This window comes from Myotis yumanensis, unplaced genomic scaffold, assembly GCF_028538775.1.
Source record: "Myotis yumanensis isolate MYYU_CA2020_CCGP unplaced genomic scaffold, mMyoYum1.0.hap1 SCAF_1, whole genome shotgun sequence".
Lineage (NCBI taxonomy): Eukaryota > Metazoa > Chordata > Mammalia > Chiroptera > Vespertilionidae > Myotis > Myotis yumanensis.
The window spans coordinates 117,013,751-117,033,894 of NW_027223752.1; the positions used below are offsets into that span (position 1 = coordinate 117,013,751).

Sequence of the window (20,144 nt, forward strand, 5' to 3'; positions counted from 1 at the left end):
ATATGCACACAAGCGCAGAGGGAACGGACTAAAAGCGGGGTGTGATTTGTGCCCCTCGGAAATACAGGCACAGTTCAAATGGGGACACTGACTGGCTCAGATGGAAGTTTGCCCACTTTTTATAATCCCTCCTTTTCGTTTTACTGGGAAAACAAAGGTATCCTCACCCCTCTGCTTTTGGAAAGGGTTGGAGTTCCGGGAAGGCTTGCAGCGCCCCGACCAGCACGCCGCCTTTGTCCAGTGTACTTCAGGGCCGGCAAGTGCCGGGATCTGATCGGAGGAGAAGGGCTCCTCGCCCCTGCGGCGCCCGTACCCGCCCCCTCAGGGGCCAGCGGCGCGCGGCGTGACGTGTCGCTCGCGTGGACTTGGGCGCGCCGAGCCCGGAAGAGGCGCGGCCGGGGAAGGCGCACGGCGGCTACGCGGGGACTGCGGGTCCCCATGGCGCTGTGGCGCGGCTCTGCGTTCGCGGGGCTCCTGGCGTTGGCTGTGGGCTGCGTCTTCCTGTTGGAGCCGCAGCTGCCCCACTCGGCGCTGCGCTCCCTGTGGAGCTCGCTGCAGCCTGGGCCCACGTCCCCCGGGCCCGGCTCCCCGGAGGGCCGGTTGGCGGCCGCCTGGGACGCGCTCATCGTGCGGCCGGCCCGGCGCTGGCGCCGCGTGGCCGTGGGGTGAGTGCCTGCGGGGCGTGCATCGCGGCCTCTCCAGGAGGTGCGGGCGTTCGCCTCCGAGGGCCTCCGGGGCGGAGGTCGGGCGGCTCGGGAGCTGGGAAGTTGGAGCCCGCGCGAAACAGGGGTTCCCGGAGGTCCGCCGGAGGGCCCTGGGCGCTGGTCCTCGCTGCCTTCTGGGCGAGAGGCGTCGGACGTGTCCAGCCAGCCCCTCGGCCATTGCTGCAGGGACTCACCGGCCTGCCTTTTTCTCGTGGCTGACCTGCGCCTCTCCCGTGTGTGCGTAGTTCCGTCTTCATAGCCTCTTGGAAATCCCGCTCAGCCGGACCCCTTTCTGTCCGAGCCTCCTTCATTCCCCTTTCAGCTCTTCCTGCTCCTCTAGCGACTGCTCATTTGCAGTCCACATGCTCGACCTGCTCACTGTGACAGCACTCTTCTTCCTCTTGCTTCTGAACTTCTTGAAAAAAGGAGTGCAGTCATACTTGTAACTACCGACTTTATTTCTTCATCCCCTGCTTCCCCTTCCTTAACGCTGTAGTGCGGAGACCAGCACTCCACAGAAACTCCTCTGAAAGCTCGCTGGTGACTTGTTGATGTTCACTTTCAGCTGCCATTTTTCAGTCTCCACTATGGACTCTCTCCGCAGCCTCCCATGCCCTTCTCTGAATCTCATTTCTTACCAACCTAGTGATATTGCATATTTAGGATTATCCCAAATCACAGTGCCTCCTTTCTTTGTATTCCTCTCCGGGAATGTAATTATTTCCTTTACATAAATTTAAGTTCCTGTCTCAGTTCAACTTCAGTTATCTTGATATCACCTCAAAAGCACCGTAGAAAAACAGCCTTATACTATTAGTTTCTGTGATTGTTGGGGCCAGGAAGGCTAAGGTAGAGAGCAAAGTTATCCTGACAAATAATCTGTGTAACCTAGCATGGTGTCTACTTTAAAGAACATTCAAACGTTAGCTAGTATTTTTTATATCACACATCCATTGTTTATTTAGATGTATCAACGTTTATCTCTTTTCTTCAAAGTTGGGCCTTTTTACCCACTTCCTTATCAGCTTCATTGGCCTCTCTGGCTTTATGCACATTAATTCATCAACTACATGTGTATCAGGTCCACACTAGGTTCTGAGGATACAGAGATGGATGAAGCAAGGTCCTTATCTCATTTGTTGGAAATACATATTCATTATTCTATTAGCTTGGGCTACTGTAACAGAATACCACAAACCTAGTGCTTTAAAAACAGAAAAGTATTTTCTCACAGGTCTAGAGGCTGATGGGCCAAGGTCAGGGTGCTTGCAAGGTTGCTCTACCTGTTGTGCAGATGGCCACCTTTCTGCTGTGTACTGACATGGCCTTTCCTCTGTGCATGGGCTTTCCTGATGTTTCCTCCTCTTATATGGACACTAGGCCTATTGGATTATGGCCTCATTTAACCTTAATTGCTTCTTTAAATAGTATCTGTCTGCAAATACAGTCACATTTGTGGTTAGGGCTTCAACATATGAATTGGGGTCTGGGAAGGGGGTGGGGGCGCGGAGGCGTGACAATGCTGTCCATAACAATTATGAGAAGTGCGTGGCTGAACTAGTAGTAAAAACAAGGTAGCTTGTGTCCCAAAGGATTACTCATTCTTCCTAGGATGAGGTTTCAAGAAGAAAAGCTCCATCTGAGAAGGGATGTTCCATTTGCTATTGCTATGTCACAAATCACCCCAAAACTTAGTAGCTTAAAACATGGTCATGTCATTTTATTATCTCTTAGGATTCTGAGATTTAACTGGGCTTAGCCAGGCGGTTCTCACTTGGGGTTGTGCAGTTTCGGTCGTATGATGGCTGGGATCGGGATCATCTTAAAGGTTGATTATGGTTGTCAGCTGCAACTGGTTTTAAGGGGAGGGGACATAGAACAAACGTTGATGGGAAGAGTGTCAGCGTCACTTTGTAAAAAAGAACATGTGGAATGGAACACCATTTTTTTTTTCCTAGTTAAAGCATTGTTTATGGAAGCAAAAATTCAATATCTGTTTTTTTCTCTTGGTTGGAAACAGAAAAATACATAAACAAAGCCATACAATGAAATATTATATAACAGTTAAAATAAATTTAAAAAGAGCTTCATTTATCAATATCTTGTGAAAAAAATAAACTACAGGCTATGCATCATGACATACCTTGTGGCCATCGTACTGACTTGCATGGGATAGCCCTAGAGAAGAAGCGGGATTTCTCCACATGAAAGTGGAGGAATAAATTCACCTCGGCAGAGAGAACCAAATGTGAAGAAGTACATAGTTTGGGAACAGCAAGTTGAAAGGTATTCTTTAAGAAGAGGAAGAAGAAAACAAAAATGATAAAAATATATATATATTAGGGCAAGGACCTTATGGTAGAGAAATGTCAAGAAATGATGCCAAGCCCTAACCAGTTTGGCTCAGTGGATAGAGCATTGGCCTGTGGACTCAAGGGTCTCAGGTTTGATTCCAGTCAAGGGCATGTACCTTGGTTGTGGGCACATCCCCAGTGGGGAGTGTGCAGGAGGCAGCTGATCGATGTTTCTCTCTCATCGATGTTTCTAACTCTCTATCTCTCTCCCTTCCTCTCTGTAAAAAATCAGTAAAATGTATTAAAAAAAAAGAAATGATGCCAAGAAGGGCCTTTTTGTATTTATTTTTAAAATCTTTATTGTTGAGAGTATTACAGATGTCCCCCATTTTCCCCCACATTGCCCCCCTCCACTCAGTTCCCACCCCACCCCAGGCCTTCACCACCCTGTTGTCTGTGTCCATATGTTATGCACATAAGATCTTTGGTTAATCTCTTCCCTTTCACCCCTATTCCCCCTAGATTCGTCATTCTGTTATATGTTTCCATGCCTCTGGTTCTATTTTATTCATCAGTTTATTTTGTTATTTAGATTCCTTGTTCATTTATTTTGATTTTTAGATTCAATTGTTGATATATATTTATTGCCATTTTATTGTTCAAATTTTTAACCTTTTTTTCTTCTTCCTCTTCTTAAAGAATACCCTTCAACATTTCATGTAATACTGGTTTGTTGGTGATGAACTCCTTTAGCTTTTTCTTGTTTGTGAAGCTCTTTATCTGACCTTCAATTCTAAATGATAGCTTTGCTGGGTAGAGTAATCTTGTTTGTAGGTCCTTGCTATTCATCACTTTGACTATTTCTTGCCACTCCCTTCTGGCCTGCAAAGTTTCTGGTGAGAAATCAGTTGACAGTTGTATGGGTGCTCTCTTGCAGGTAACTAAATGCTTTTCTCTTGCTGCTTTTAAGATTCTCTCTTTGTCTTTAACAATTGACATTTTAATTCTGATGTGTCTTGGTATGGACCTCTTTGTGCTCCTCTTGTTTGGGACTCTCTGGGCTTCCTGGACTTATAAGTCTACTAGAGGTCTGGTGCACGAAAATTTGTGCACGGAGGTGGGGGGTCCCTCAGCCCAGCCTGCCCCCTCTCACAGTCCAGGAGCCCTTGGGTGATATCCTACTAACTGCTTAGGCCCGCTCTCCATAAGGAGCAGGCCTAAGCCGCAGTCTAGCCTCCCTCTGTGGCAGGCGACCAAGCTGATCAGGGGAAGGCACTGCCCCCATCACCCCATTGCTGCTGCCACTGCCGGCCATGGCGTTGGTGAGGCCTGAGCCCCAAGCCTCACAGCCACCTGGGCTCACGGCTGCTGTGAGCCCAAGGCTGCCGTGAGCCCCAGGCCTCACAGCCGCCGGGGCTCATGGCTGCCTAAGCCCAAGACTGCCTGAGCCCTGGGTCCTTGCAGCCACTGTGGCTTTGTCCGGATGGACATCCGGAAGATGTCTGCCCTAATTAGCATATTACCCTTTTATTAGTATAGATTTCTTTCACCAGGTAGGAGAAGTTTTCTGTCATTATTTCTTCAAATAGATCTTCAATATCTTGCTTTCTCTCTTCTCCTTCTGGCACCCCCACAATGCAAATGTTGGTATGCTTGAAGTTGTCCCAGAGGCTCCTTACATTATCTTCATATAATTTGAATTCTTCTTTCGTTTTACTCTGCTGATTGGGTGTTTTTTGCTTCCTTATATTCTAACTCGTTGATTTTATCCTCAGCATCCTCTATTCTACTGTTGAATCCCTGTAAATTATTCTTAATTTCAGTTAGTGTATGTTTACTTTCCAACTGGTCCTTTTTCATGTTTTTGAAATTTTCACTAAGATCCTTGAAAGTCTCACTAAGTCCCTTGAAGCTCTCAGTAAGATCCTTGAGAAACCTTATAACCATTGTTTTGAACTCTACCTAGTAGTTTTCTTGCTTCTATTTCATTTAGATCTTTTTCTGGAGATTTCTTCAGTTCTTTATTTGTGACATGTTTCTTTGTCTCCACATTTTGGCTGCTTCCCTGTGTTTGTTTCTGTGTATTAGGTAGAGCTGCTGTGTCTCGTGGAATTGGTAGAGTGGCCTTATATAGTAGGTGTCCTATAGGACCCAGTGGCTCAGCTGCCCCAGTCACCTGAGCAGGCACTCTAGGTACATCCCTGTGTGGTCTCTGTGCATCATCTTGTAGTTGAGCTTTGATTGCTGTTGGCATAACTTGGAGGAATTGACCTTTAGGCCAATTGGCTGTGAGGACCAGCTGCAACTGTAGTGGAAGAGCTGCTGTGCAAGAGACACCCCTATGGAGCAGGACTTGCTTCAGTGGATTTTTAGTGCTCACTTAGTCTGCCCCTTGAATGTGTCACTTGTGGATGTGTAGAGTTGTAATCTGGTATGGTCTGAAGCTGACCACCAGGTGCATTGGCTCTAGGGTCTGCCAGGAGAAACAAAGTCAGCCACTGCTTGGGGCCACCCATCAGGAGCTAAAGAGCCATCTGCAGATGGCTGCTACTTGTATTGGGTTTGGAGGTACTCAGAGGAGGCTAGGCTGTGAAGCAAAGCAGGCTAATGCCTGGTCTTGGGCCTTTTATTGATAGGTATGGGGCATGCTGATATCAGCTGCTGCTTGTTTAAGAGAGTTTAGGAAAGTCTGAAGCCTGAGCCAGGACAGGCCATTCTTATGGAAAAGCCACTGCAAATAACTTGGGTGAGGCTGCAAATTGGATTGGTGTGGTCTCAGGGAGTCACCAGGGCAGAGCAAACAGTGTGAGCCACGCCGTTGGAAACTCAGATATGGCTGCCAGTCAGCTCTGCAATAGGGGAAGTGTAAGCACAGGAACCTAACCTGTGAGCACTCCTGTCTGGAAGAAAACTGCCCCTGAATTCTTGCCTTGATGCCAGATAATCCAGTTCTTCCCCAAATGTCCCAGGTTCCTTTCTAGAATGTGTCCCACCTCCCTGCACTGTAGCCCAGAGGGATGAGTCTGAGTAAGTCCATGTGCCAGCCTTTTAGGAGGAACTGCTGGGACTCCACAGCCTCACTCAGCCACAATCCCTGCTGGTTTTTAGAGCCCGAAGTTACGGGACTTCTCTTCCAAGCTCTGGAACCCTGGGGTGGGGGTCTGGTGTGGGGCTGGGGCCCCTTGTTCCTCATGGGCAACCTCTGCAGCCAGGATATTCCTCCTGATTAAAAAGATGCTGTATGTGGGCGTCAGACCAGCCTGTTCCTTGCCTCCGCCCCTCCGACCAGTCTCAATGTACTTTCTTCTTTACTTCTCTAGTTGTAGGACTTCCATTCAGCCAGATTTCAGATGGTTTTGAATGATGGTTGTTCTGTATTTTAGTTCTAATTTTGATGTGATTGTGGGAGGCAGTGAGTACCAGTATTCACCTATGCCACCATCTTAGTTCTCACCAAGAAGGGCCTTTAATATCAAGGTAGGTGATGGGTTTTTTTTTTATAATCAGGTAAATGATGCAAAATTCTTTGCTGAGAATAACAAGTGGGAATGTGAAAGATGGGTTTTGAGCAGCGGTTCTAACCTGTTTGACTGTTTCCCATCATTTTTGTGGGTGACAGGCCTCTATTGGTAATATTTCTCATTACTCCAAGAGATTTTTATCCTGAAGATGGGGTTGTGCAGGAGAAGGTGCAGTACTTGTACCAGAATCCTGTTTGAGGTGTGTGTGATAGTTTGACTTACTAGGAGAATACACACACACACAATTTAATGTGATTCATAAGGAGGAACGTACTGAGACTCTGACTCTAGTTAAGAGGCCAATGTAAGGTCTGCGTGAAGGGAGAAAATAGCCTTTTCTTGCTTTCCAATGGTGCCAAACACATGAGATTTGATAGGTTGAAAGTGCTAAAGAAAGACTGTCAAAAATGACAGATTTTTAGTATTTAGGATCTTACAGCAATCTTCTATAGGTAGATACAGATATTGTCATCCAGTTTTCACAGATGAGTAGACTGAAGCTTAGAAACATTGATTTGCCCAAGACCACAATTAGCAAATGCCAGAGGCCCAACTCAAACCCATTTCTGTCCCCTCCATGTTCATGCCACAGTGTTGCTACTAAGAGATTAAGAAAAAGGAACAAGTTCTTGGTGCAAGGTAACCAGTTTGATTTCAAAAGAGGGGAAATTTACATGGTGTGGAATTGCAGGTAAACAGAGCCACAGCTGCTGACTACAAGAGGCTGGAGGTAGGAGCATATTGAGGAGTAGGGTTGGTTGCAGATTTTGGAGATGCCGGAACTTAGGTTGAAGCCAGAAAGTGGATAGCATCACCCAAGAAGAGAACAAGAAAGGAAGGTAAAGGCAAGGATGGCATTTGAGGAGGCACTGTCATGTCAGGGATTGGTGGATCAGAACCAGAGAAATAAAGGATAAAGGAGTTTTAAGAAAATGGTCAGTGCCAAGTCCACCACCACATCTTTCTAGAATGTGTCCCACCTCCCCGCTTCAAATCGGACCCTGGTACCTAAGGCTCATTGGGTGAACGATGAACCCCTCATCCTTGGGAACAATCCCTTTATGTTCCCCCATACCTGGCTTCACCCTCACCTTTGAAACCTATTTTGCTCTTCTCCCCTATTCAGACACTCCGTTCTGACTAGATCAGCATTCTTATGGTGTCCAAACGCAAAGTTAATGACTTCTTCACATCTTTGCCTATGGGTGCTTCCTGCCTGGGCTCCAGTGTCAGATAAATCTGGGTTTGAAACTGGCTCCTCCATTCGTGGCCTTTGGAATGTTAGAGGACTCCTCTTTCTCAGTGGAAAGTAGTGATGACTACCCTCCTGTCTTATGACGTTTTGCAAATTGGTGTTATCTACCTGAAAATGCCTGCCTTCTTTCTCCAGAGCACCATCCAAGGGTCAGCTCTGGGACTATTGCCTCTTCCCTTTTGGATTTCTACAGTTCTGTACTTTGTAGTGATTATGATTAGCTCTTATAATATCTCAGGTGTGGTGTTACAGCTAAAAAGAACCCTAGGAAACATTTTACAGATGATGAAACAGAAGGGGAGTGATAATGTCATCAGTGGTCAAGGGGGTCTCTGGCCAGAGATAGTACTCTGCTTCCCCAGTTCTTGTCTTGCTTGTAGGAATGAATTAAAACAAGAGACAACAAATGGCAGCAAAAGCATACAGGATTTATTTGTAGGAAAAAAATACACTCAGATAGGACCTGAGTGGGCAACTCAGCAGGCTGAATCCAAAGCAAGTGCCCTGCTTGGTTGGGTTTGGGATATTTATATCCCTAGACTGGAGTACCCCTCAGTTAAGTCTCCCCCTCCCTTATTTCTCAACACACACACACACACACACACACACAGACAGACACACACACACACACACACACACAAACTGTATCTTTAAGCTACAAGACTCCTTCATCTAGGGGTTATGCCACTGGTTAGACCACATCCTGGAGGGCTCTGAATCTTTCCTGCTCACATAGGGGCTTGCCACCTCCATTGTCTCTTTTCAGTTTGTCCTGTCTCACACATACTTCCTCCAAGTCCCAGCTGCCTCTCCCAACTTCTCCCAGCTTATATCTTTCTAGCTGCCTACTGTAACAATAAGAACCATTGCTGTGCCTTTAAGAAACTTACAGTCTAGAAGGGAGAACTGTGTCCTCTTCCCTGCCCCCAACCCGTCTCTAATAATAGGCAAGGAAGCCCAGGCTTCCAGCTCCCTCTGCTTGCCCCTTCAGCCTCTTGTTTGGGCATTCAGCATCTGTTGTCTTGCTTTTATTTTCCAGTTATTTCTTTTGTGTCTATGTTTTCTCCAAACACATTACAATCTTTTATATATTTTTTACTAAAGTGTGAAATTTTGCCTGTCACGTAAGCACAATTTTGTCTTCTGATTCTTTTGTCCCCTCCCTCCCTCCCTCTTTCCTAATAATGAAGCACCTTCACCTGTACACAGTGTGCTTGTTTACATTTTAGCATGCTGTTGCATGAGGTAAGTGCAGGGAAAGATTCCTGCTCTGGTTAAACTTTAATGATATATGTCTAGAAAGCACATGTAAAAATACTGAGTTTGGCACATAGTAGATGCCAGTGATCTTTTTATTTTTATAAGTGACCAAATACAAAGTTTTCCTCTATAAGATTGTTTTCCCCCTAGTATTCATGACATGATTGGGGAGGGGGGTGAAAAATGTTGCTTTAGCCCTAGCCAGTTTGGCTCAGTGGCTAGAGCGTCGGCCTGTGGACTGAAGGGTCCCAGGTTCAATTCTGGCCAAGGGCACATGCCCAGGTTGCGGGCTCGATCCCCAGTAGGAGGTGTGCAGGAGGCAGCCAATCGGTGATTCTCTCTCATCATTGATGTTTCTATCTCTCTCTCCCTCTCCCTTCCTCTCTGAAATCAATAAAGATATGTATATATTTTTAAAATGTTACTTTGGTACTTACGTTTTTTAAACTCAAAATTAGCCCTGTTGTGTTTTGTCTTGTGTTGCAAAATATGTTGAACGTTATTCTTTCAGATTTATTATTTTGTAACTTTTGCAAACTCAATTTTCTCCATTATCATCATCTTTGAAGAATCACACTTTGTTTACGGTCTCAGCAGAACTAGATATGGAGGTGGTGTGTTTATTGAAGTCATTACTAGTATTTCCAGTATCTGGGTATCTCTCAGTATCTGAATTTTTGCTGTCCAGACTCAGAACCCAAGTCCATTTGAATACACTTAGAACTGTTTGGTGGAAATAGTATCCCTGGCTACCCAAACTCTCACTGTGTGAAACCTACTAAAGTCAAGGATCCCTGTATTCCTACAAAGATTCTACCCTATGAACATCTAATGTTGCATTTGTAGGAATACAGGACACTGTCTGAGGTGGAATTAGGACACATTACAAGGTGTATTTGGTTTATGATCACATAAGGCTATGAAATAAATTTGTTTTAAACATATTTTTCAGCTCCTGCCACATGCATGTCAGTGTGTTTTATGCTCTAAAAGATATGCTAGTGCTTAGAGCCTTTCCAGTTGACCAGAGTAATTATGTGCCCTTGATTTTAAAAGAATAAGAATATTTGAGTATTTAAGTGTTTAAATTTTTGTAGACAAAATTCTTTCTTAAATATAGGCTCCATAGGGAAAGAACTAATAAAAGAATTCTTACCATAGGATGCAATCAGTTACTGTCATGAGGAGGGATGTGTCTCTTTCTCAACCTTGTAAGCCTTGAGTGTTGTAAATAATATCTAGCCTACATACAAACCTTTAAAAAGTGTTATTTGTTGCCCTGGCCTGTGTTGCTAGACTGTCGGCCCATGCATCCAAAGGTCACAGGTTCACGAGTCAAGGAAAGGCACATACCTGGGTTACACGTTCAATTCCCAACACCAGTCATAGTGGATGCGGGAGGCAGCCAATCAATGTGTGTCTCTCACATCAATGTTTCTCTCTCTCTCCCTTCCTCTCTTCTACTCTCTCTGAAAATCAGTGGGAAAAAAATATCCTCAGGTGAGGATTAACAAAACAAACAAACCAAAAATATATTACTTGTCTTATCTAATAAAAGAGAAACATGCAAATTGACCATACCTCCACTATACTCACAAGCCACGCCCACAAGCCAATCAGAGCAACTATATGCAAATTAACCCAACCAAGATGGCGGCTGGCAGCCATGGAGCTGGAGCAAACAGGAGGCTCGGTTGCCCCGGCGATGGAGGAAGCCAAGCTTCCCGCCTGCCCTGGCCGGCTGTGGCCTCGGCTCAAAGGCAACAAAGTTTCAATTATAGACAATAAATAAATCCAAGATACCTGCTTCCAGCCAGCCTCCACTGGGAGCTTGGGTGGCTGGGGGCTGTGGCCAGCCTGCAAACAGCCATCAGCCCCTCACCCAGGATGGCCACACCCTCATGGGATGAGGGTCCCTGCTGGGGGGCTTGGCCAGCCTACAAACAGCCATCAGCCACTCACCCAGGCTGGCCACAGCCTCATGGGGTGAGGGTCCCCACTGGGGGCCTTGGCCAGCCTGCAAACAGTCCTCAGCCCCTCACCCAGGCTGGCCAGGCACCCCAGCGGGGACCCCCACCCTGAAGGGGCTATGGCCAGCCTGAAAACAGCCATCAGCCTCTCACCCTGGCTGGCCAGGCACCCCAGCGGGGACCCCCACCCTGAAGGGGCTGTGGCCAGTCTGAAAATGGCCCTCAGCCCCTCACCCAGGCTTTCCAGGCACCCCAGCGGGACCCCCACCCTGATCCGGGACACCCTTAAGGGCAAACCAGCCGGCCCCCACCCATGCACCAGGCCTCTATCTTATATAATAAAAGGGCAATATGTAAATTGACCCTAACAGCAGAACGACTGGGAATGACTGGTCACTATGACACACAGTGACCACCAGGGGGCAGACGCTCAATGCAGGAGTTGCCCCCTGGTGGTCAGTGCGCTCCCACAGGGGGAGCTCTGCTCAGCCACAAGCCAGGCTGATGGTTGCCAGTACAGAGGTGGTGGTGGGAGCCTCTCCTGCCTCCTCAGCAGCGCTAAGGATGTCCAACTGCAGCTTAGGCCTGCTCCCCGCTGGCAAGTGGACATCCCCTGAGGGCTCCTGGGCTGCCAGAGGGATGTCTGGCTTCCAGTTAAGCCAGCAGGTGGACATCCCCCAAGGGGTCCCAGACTGCGAGAGGGCACAGGCTGGGCTGAGGGGACCCCCCCCCCCCCCCCCAGTGCACAAATTTTTGTGCACCGGGCCTCTAGTTAAATTATAAAAGTAATGTGTGCTTATAAACATTAGAAATGTATCTAATAAAAAATAAAATTTCTCTCCTTACCACAATCTCATTCCTCTTAGAGTTTGCAATCATTAATGATTTGGTGTATTAATTTCCAGATCAAGATATTTTTTAAAGCAACTAGAAAGGAAACATAGTTATATATTTCACACTAAAATTAAATCCACCCAGTTTCCTTTATTGATGAGTTTACCTTCTGGTTTCAAAGCTGCCCAGAATTAACCTGGAAGCCCAGCCACCTTTATCACCAGGAGCTGTTTTGGTTGGCCTGCTTTGAGCCTCACTCTTCTCAGAGGTTGGGAGCTGCCTATTGGTCATCTAGCCTCACTGCTAAGAATGACATCCCCACTTGTCAGAGCCAGGAATAGTGAATTGCAGGGAGGGAGTGTGGATAGACCTCAACCAGCTACCCAAATTATTCAGCCCTTTTAGGGTATGACTTTTAGCAAAGAAACACTGACATACAAGCCAGAACTTTCTTTTTTTAACCATTTGTACACCATACTCATCTATAATCTGCAAGCAGCAGACCTTTTTTAATTAAATTCAAAATATCGTGGCAGTTAACTGGTTAAAATCCTCACCAGAGGATATTTTTTTCCATTGATTCTTCGAGAGTGGAAGAGGGGAGTGGGGCTTCTGCTCATTTCTCTCATGGTCTATGTCCTTCCTTCCAGAGTCAATGCATGTGTGGATGTGGTCCTCTCAGGGGTGAAGCTTTTGCAGGCACTTGGCCTGAATCCTGGGGATGGGAAAGATCACTCCATCCTGCATTCAAAGAATGATCTGAAAGAAACCTTCACTCACTTCATGGGGAAGGGAGCAGCTGCAGAGCGCTTCTTCAGCGATAAGGAAACTTTCCATGATGTGGCCCAAGTTGCATCGAAGTTCCCAGGAGCCCAGGTCTGTTTGGTTCACTAGCAGTAAGTTAAGATAAGATGTGAAAAGATACCTTTTCTGTATGGTTCCTAGAAGCAACCAAGCAACTTCTTCCTCCAGTTTGCCCAAAGGGATGACTGTTGGGAATCCAGTTCTGCGATGTTTTCTTTTATAAAACTGTTTATCTGACCTTCCATTAACTGCTGCTTCTGGTCAGATCAATTCAACCAGCGTTTATGGAGAATATTTACTAAAATTTTGGTTCTGGTTCATCCATGTTACCCATGTTTAAGGTAGGAAAGATATCTACTAACTGGTTTGGATATTGCTTGTGGCTGATAACGTGCAGTAATCCTAACATGGCCTAGTCCTTCCTGAGCAGAAGACAAGGCCAAACCCACAGGGAGCTAGTTCCAGCCTTTGCCTGGGCCTCACCTCTGTTCCGCTGGTCCCAAGCAATGTTTCTCCACCTCAGCACTACAGATGTATGCGGCTGGACAGTTCTTTGTCTTGGGGGCTTTCCTGCACATTGTAAGATGTTTAGCAGCATCTCTGGCCTCTACCCATTAGATGACAGTAGCACTTCCTCTTTTCCCAAACTGTGACAGTTAAAAATGTTTCCAGGGTGGGGAAGAGGAAGGAAGTAAAATCACCCCTGGTAGAGAACTTGAGGATTAGACTGGTGATTCTCAGAGTTGAACATGTGCATCAGAATCACTTGGATGTGGTTTTGAAAACACAGATTCTTGGGGCCCAGAGTTTCTGATTCAGTGTATGTGGGATGGGACCCAAGAATTTATCCTTCTGGCAAGTTTCCTGGTTATATTGATGCTATTGTTCTGAGCACATTGTTTTGAGAATCACAAGTACACAGGGTAGAACCTGTCAGAGATAGAATTAGGGGAACCCCAAGCCCATCTGGTGATCATAAACAAAGCTCTGGGGCCTGCAAGGTCCAGACAACTTCCAAGAGGCTCACTCGGAGTAAGAAGCAATGCTGGGGCAGGAGACCTGAGCAACCATGGCTCTTGCCCTGGGCCCAGCACACCTGTTTGTCACACATGCCCTTATGCCTCTTGAGGTTGAATTTTGGTTGTTTGTTTAAACATCTCTCCACCCCACTCCATCTCACTCCTGATTCTTCTTACCTAAAATCTTCCTTTGGCTAGTCACCTGACTCTGGGTGTGACTCTTTCTAGGGAAGCTCTTAATGCCATTTTTAATTAGTACCTTCCACAGGCTATTTTTTATGACCGCTTTTATTTTGATAACTTTTAAGATTTTAACATTGCTGTTTTTTTTTTTCCTTTGGAGCTGCCCATTTGAACATTAGAAATGGGCATGGGCATTACCCAGCTGAGTTTCTAAAGGAATAGCAACTGTTAAAATTTCATGTATGATCATTTTGCATCTGAGCTCAGTAGTGAAGGTCTAATCTCTTATGAAAGATCTTGATAGTTTTAACATGATGACAAGTCTACTGTTTAAAGCAGTGGTTCTCAACCTTCCTAATGCCACGACCCTTTAATACATTTCCTCATGTTGTGGTGACCCCCAATTTCATTGTTACAAATTGAACATAATTAAAGCATAGTGATTAATCACAAAAACAATATGTAATTATATATGTGTTTTCCGATGGTCTTAGGCGACCCCTGTGAAGGGGTCGTTCGACCCCCAAAGGGGTCAAGACCCACAGGTTGAGAACCGCTAGTTTAAAGTCTTTGTGATGATGCATTTAAATCACCAATTTGATTTCTGCTTTCTCTGCCTTGAAACTTTTGTTTCATAACAAAAAGTTTCTTTTTACAAAACTTAACCTAGCTTTAGATCATCCAAATTATTTCTTATAAAGCCTAAAATGTGTTATTTATTTCCCACTAGGGTGACACTTCATTTGGTGCCTCTTCTAATTCCCTTAAGGCAGATTGACTGATAAACAGCAGTTAGTAACTATTACATGAAAACTTAAATCCACTTCATAGAATCTTAATGTTTCCCCCAAGATATTTAGTAAATTCTAACCATCACAGTTAAATACAATAAAAGGCTAATGTATTAAAGGCCAAATTTCAACCTATGTATCAACAGAAAGTTTTCCCATAGAAAGCTATTACTTTCTCACCTGTAGCCAGTGATTGGTTGACACAAACCCTGGGATTAGAGTGATGTCTGGCATCTAGAATTGAATTATTTATTTAGTCTGTGCCTCTGTGTGGGGCTGAGGACCAGGAAGGTGAGGTGGTAGCATTCTGCCTAAGCAAGACTATTGATAAGGCTTCTCAGCTTTCATAATAGAACATCAGCTTTATCTCCTACTTGTCAGGTTTCCAAAGCACATGAACTCATCTTTAGTCAGCAACATGGAATAGCAGCCTTGAATTATCTGTTCTCTAGCTCTGTGTCCTGGGCTGAGAGATATGATGTTTAGGAAACAGCATTGCCCCTGGGAAAGCCTTTGTATTTCCTAACACGTCAATTTGTTTCTTCCTTTTTCTCAAAATGTAGCAACAAACATTTATTGAGCACTTATTATAAGGAAGAAAAAAAAAAACAGTCCCTATCCTGAAGGAGCTAGACATGTACCCAGATGATAATAGCCCCAGTGGACAGGGGCACTAGTAGAGGTTTGGAGCATAGGGGAAGCAGAGGTTCTGTAATCCTGTCTGGGTAGAGGGGTGTGGAGGCTGGGATGGCAGTGGAGAAGAGGAAATAGAAGGCACTGCAGGAGAGGTGATACTGCAGCTGATTCTTAAGAAGTGATCAGGGATTTACCAGGGTATGAGAAGGGCAGGCATCCTAATCAAACCAAAAGCATGTGCTAAAGGCACACAGAGGAACGCAGACTTGGAGAACTGGAAGCATGGTGTGGAAGGCAGGAAATGAAGGTGAGCAGGGGCAGCTCAAGAAGCCCTGTGTGCCTCACTTAGGAGTTGGATTTCAGTTCATTGTAGTGTTTATTGGATGACTTTCAGAAGGAGAGTGACATAATCATAAACTCTTAGAAGGATTATGGTGCAGAAGATAAGATCTGTGCACACTTGTCCTTTTTCCTTTATCTGTTCTGTCTGCCTAGAACAGTGATGGCGAACCTTTTGAGCTCGGCATGTCAGCATTTTGAAAAACCCTAACTTAACTCTGGTGCCGTGTCACATATAGAAATTTTTTAATATTTGCAACCATAGTAAAACAAAGACTTATATTTTTGATATTTATTTTATATATTTAAATACCATTTAACAAAGAAAAACCAACCAAAAAAATGAGTTCGAATGTCACCTCTGACACGTGTGTCATAGGTTTGCCATCACTGGCCTAGAAGCTCAAGGCCAAATTTGATCCAGGGTTAAGGCAATTATACTAATTACCATGGTTAGCATATTTGTTTTCTTCACCTTTCCTTAAAAGTCATAGTCCATTTACCTGTGGGTTTAATGTTTTATTAGCTTCACCTCAGTGTCCTTGCAAAGTCACCTCAAAATAATTTTTGGAAAAATATAGAATTCAAAATTTAAAAATTATTAAGGTTTGATAACATGATTGTGCTAAATACTGTCTAATAACCTTGAACTATCTTACAGCACTATGTAGGAGGAAATGCAGCTTTAATTGGACAGAAATTTGCAGCCAACTCAGATCTAAAGGTAGGTCAAATTTCCAGATTAAAACCTGTCCCTTTCACTACTTTTCAATAATTTTAGGAGTGAGAATGAATACCTTAGTCCTGACCGGTTTGGCTCAGTGGATAGAGCGTCGGCCTGTGGACTGAAAGGTCCCAGGTTCAATTCCGGTCAAGGGCATGTAACCTTGGTTGTGGGCACATCCCCAGTAGGGGGTATGCAGGAGGCAGCTGATTGATGTTTCTAACTCTCTATCCCTCTCCCTTTCTCTCTGTAAAAAATTAATAAAATACATTTTTTTTAAAAAATAATGAATACCTTATTAAATGTACAGACCACCTACTATGTGCCCTGGGCCTCTTGTTAGGAGCCAATCTACACTAATAAAAGAGAAACATGGTAATTAGCGTACGACCACTACCCTTCCCATTGGCTAATCAGCATATCCTTATGCAAATTAACTGTCAGCCAAGATGGCGGCCGGCAGCCAGGCAGCTGGAAGCAAACATGAGGCTTGCTTGCTCCAGTGACTGCAGACTCCAAGTTCCCCGCCTGACTTGCAGGCCTCTGAGCTGCAACTCTAAGAAACTTTGTAACAAAACCCCAGAAAAACCAGCTTTCAGCAGGCCGGAATCTCAGAGCTGGAGTTATACATTGTTTCGATTATAGAACCGAAACAAACCAGATATCTGGTTTCCACAGTGGAAGCCTCAGAGCTAGAGCCAGAGCTAAAGCTGGCCCAGAATAAAAAAAAGAAAAAGAAAAAAGGAGCGGTTGGGAGCTTCAGTCAACTGCCACCCTGAAAGCAGCCCTCAGCTCCTCACCCAGACTGGCCGGGCACCCCAGTGGGGACCCCCACCCTGAAGCGTGTGTGACCAGCTGCAAACAGCCATCATCACCTCATCCAGGCTGGCCAGGCATCCCAGTGGGGACCCCCACCCTGACCCAGGACACCCTTCAGGGCAAACCAGCCGGCCCCCAGGCCTCTATCCTATATAGTAAAAGGGTAATATGCCTCCCAGCACTGGGATCAGCGGAGCCACGAGGCCTCCTGGCACCGGATCAGCGTGACGGGGCAGCGCCCAAACTCCCTGATCGCCCTGCGGCTCTGTGTGTGACAGGGTGCGGCGCCCCAACCCCCCGCCCACAGGCCCTGCTCTGTGTGTGACAGGGTAGAGCCATAACCTCCCCATCGGCCCTGCCCTGAGTGTGACAGTGGCGGCACCCCAACCCCCTGATCGGCCCTGCTCTGTGGGTGATAGAGGGTGGCGCCCCAACCCCCTGATCCGCCCTGCTGTGTGTGTGACAGCGGGGAGCTCCTCAACCCCCTGATCGGCCCTGCTCTGTGCGTCACAGGGGGTGGCGCCGCAACCTCCCCATCGACCCTGCCTTGAGTGTGATAGGGGGTGGTGCCCCAACCCCCCAATCAGCCCTACCCTGAGCATGACTGAGGGTGGCATCGCAACCTCCCGATCCACCCTGCTCTGTGCATGACAGGGGGCGGTGCCCCAACTCCCCTATCGGCCCTGCCCTGAGCCCGACCAGGGGCTGAACCTAGGGATTGGGCCTGCCCTCTGCCACCCAGAAGCAGGCCTAAGCCAGCAGGTCATTATCTCCCGAGGGGTCCCAGACTGCGAGAGGGCACAGGCCGGGCTGAGGGACACCCCCTTCCCCCCCCCCCCGAGTGCACAAATTTTTGTGCACCGGACCTCTAGTCCTAGCTAATAAAAGAGTAATATGCAAATTGACCATCACTCCAACACAAAGATGGCCTGCAGAGGAGGGCAGTTGGGGGGGACTAGGCCTGCAGGGAAGGGCAGTTGGGGGGGCCAGGCCTTCAGGGGAGGGCAGTTGGGGGGATCAGGCCTGCAGGGGAGGGCAGTTGGGGGAAAACGGGCCGACAAGGGAGCAGTTAGGAGTCAATCAGGCTGGCAGGGGAGGGGCTAGGGGTGATCAGGCTGGCAGGCAGAAGCGATTAGGGGCAATCAGGCATGCAGGCAGGCGAGCAGTTGGGAGCCAGCAGTCCTGGATTGTGAGAGGGATGTCCCAGATTGGAGAGGGTGCAAGCTGGGCTGAGGGACACACACACCCCCCACCCCCCCATCCCACCCCCATGTGCACGAATTTCATGCACTGCGCCTCTAGTAAAATAATAGGAGGAGTATAGTAGCAGTTCATGCTTCCTGAGTGCTTACTTTGTGTCTGACATTGTCTTTACCCCATATTTTTTTAGTGATTTACATAGATTATATAATTTAATTCTACAACAACCTCTAAGGCTAATACTGGTGTTGGTACTGTTATTATCTTTCCACATGAAGCTTAAGGCATAGAACAACACAGCTAATAAATGGAACTATTCCAACCTAGGACCTGGAGTCCTCGTTCTTAAGTAATGTATCATGTAATGGTTAAAAGCATGTAGGCTTTGGAGTCAGTGCCTGAGACTGGGGGTTATACAGTAATGAGAGAAAACTTAGTTGGCTCTGTTGGTGAGCCTAGATCCAGTGTTGAAAAATGAAGTCCACTAATGGAGGTCAGTAGGAGGGTATCTTCAAGTCTTCAACTATTAGTTTAATAGAATTCAAAATCCCTGCTGTTGAGAATAACATCTGAATAAGAAGGTTCTTTTGCTGAGTGGAATAGGTATGCGGGGGAGGCCAGCATGGTTACTGCTGTTGCCCTACTGTAAAATGCGGGGAGGCCAGCATGGTTACTGCTGTTGCCCTACTGTAAAATGATTAAGTTTGGATTAGAGCAGCCAGAAAAGGAGAAGCTCATCTGTCTAAGCTTACTGAAATGGAATCACTCGGTGCTAGACCATACTTGAGGGCAAAGAAGATAGATTAACAAAGCTGATGTCGGAGTAAGCAAACTTGACAAGTGTGGAATAGATGTGGCTACTGACAATGGAGAAAAGGAACCTTAAACAGTTTGGAAGAACCAGCCTGAAAATAGAAATGTGGGTCACGGGCAGAGATGGGCCCAGTAATACAGACAGCTGATCAGCAGTTTGAGGGGGGGAATTTATTTGGAGCCACGCTATACAGCAGAAGATGGATGTGCTTATATGTGGAGAGCATAGTAAAGTGTGAACATTTGTATTTTAAAAATAATTAACGTTCTCATGAAGTATTAGAGTGGAAAATAACGATTTTAAGTCATTATCTTTGTAGATAGTAATTAACTCCCAAGTAGAGAAGATTAGAAATTCCAGGGCTACCCTTCAGAAATATTACCAGCTAATAGATAAAAGGAAAGAAAAGATCAACCATAAGCTCATTAGAGAGTGCCTGTGCCCTTCCCATTAGAACCCTGGGTGTTTGTATGGGTCCTTAAAAGGCTACCTTCCTGACTCCGAGAAGTAATTCTGGCCTCTGGGAGGACAGCACTCTGGAAGTCCTGGGTTATTAATACAAGATTGACTTTTCAGTATTGACCTCCCCTGAGACCTGTTGTTCTCTGGAGAAGCTGGGCCTGGGACCAGTCTCGTTGGGAAGCATTCTGGTAAAACAACATTCTGGCCTTAGTAGGATATTGAGCAAAGAAAGGGGGCATCTGTTACTCAGTCCTCACAGTAATCTTGGGAAGTATGGTATTACCATCCTTTTAAAGATGAAAGATCCAGAGAAGTAATGTGCCCAAGGTCATCTAGCCAGGAAATGATAGAGCCAGGACTCAAAGGCGAGGCTCTGCCATGATCTCACCACCCTATTCTGCTCTCAGATTTAGTTTAACCTGCCAAAATGTGATCATCTGAGAACTACCAGAGGTTAAGAACTAGGTGTTTTCCAAAGGTGGTAATAATAATAGCTAACACTTACATAGGTCTTA

General features: G+C 46.1%; 1 protein-coding gene across 3 annotated transcripts in view; it reads left to right on the forward strand.

Annotated features, from left to right (window-relative positions):
• The first annotated feature begins 405 nt into the window (after window positions 1–405).
• ADPGK (ADP dependent glucokinase) overlaps window positions 406–20,144 on the forward strand; it is a 43,967-nt gene continuing 24,228 nt past the window's right edge. For 2 of the 3 annotated variants that reach the window (XM_070430814.1, XM_070430823.1), the window contains exons 1-3: window positions 406–665; window positions 12,489–12,714; window positions 16,272–16,334. In XM_070430814.1, the coding sequence (XP_070286915.1) occupies window positions 439–665; window positions 12,489–12,714; window positions 16,272–16,334 (516 nt within the window). In that variant the 5' untranslated portion in view covers window positions 406–438. The remainder of the gene's footprint in view (window positions 666–12,488; window positions 12,715–16,271; window positions 16,335–20,144) is intronic. The other variant, XM_070430830.1, reaches the window with a different exon arrangement.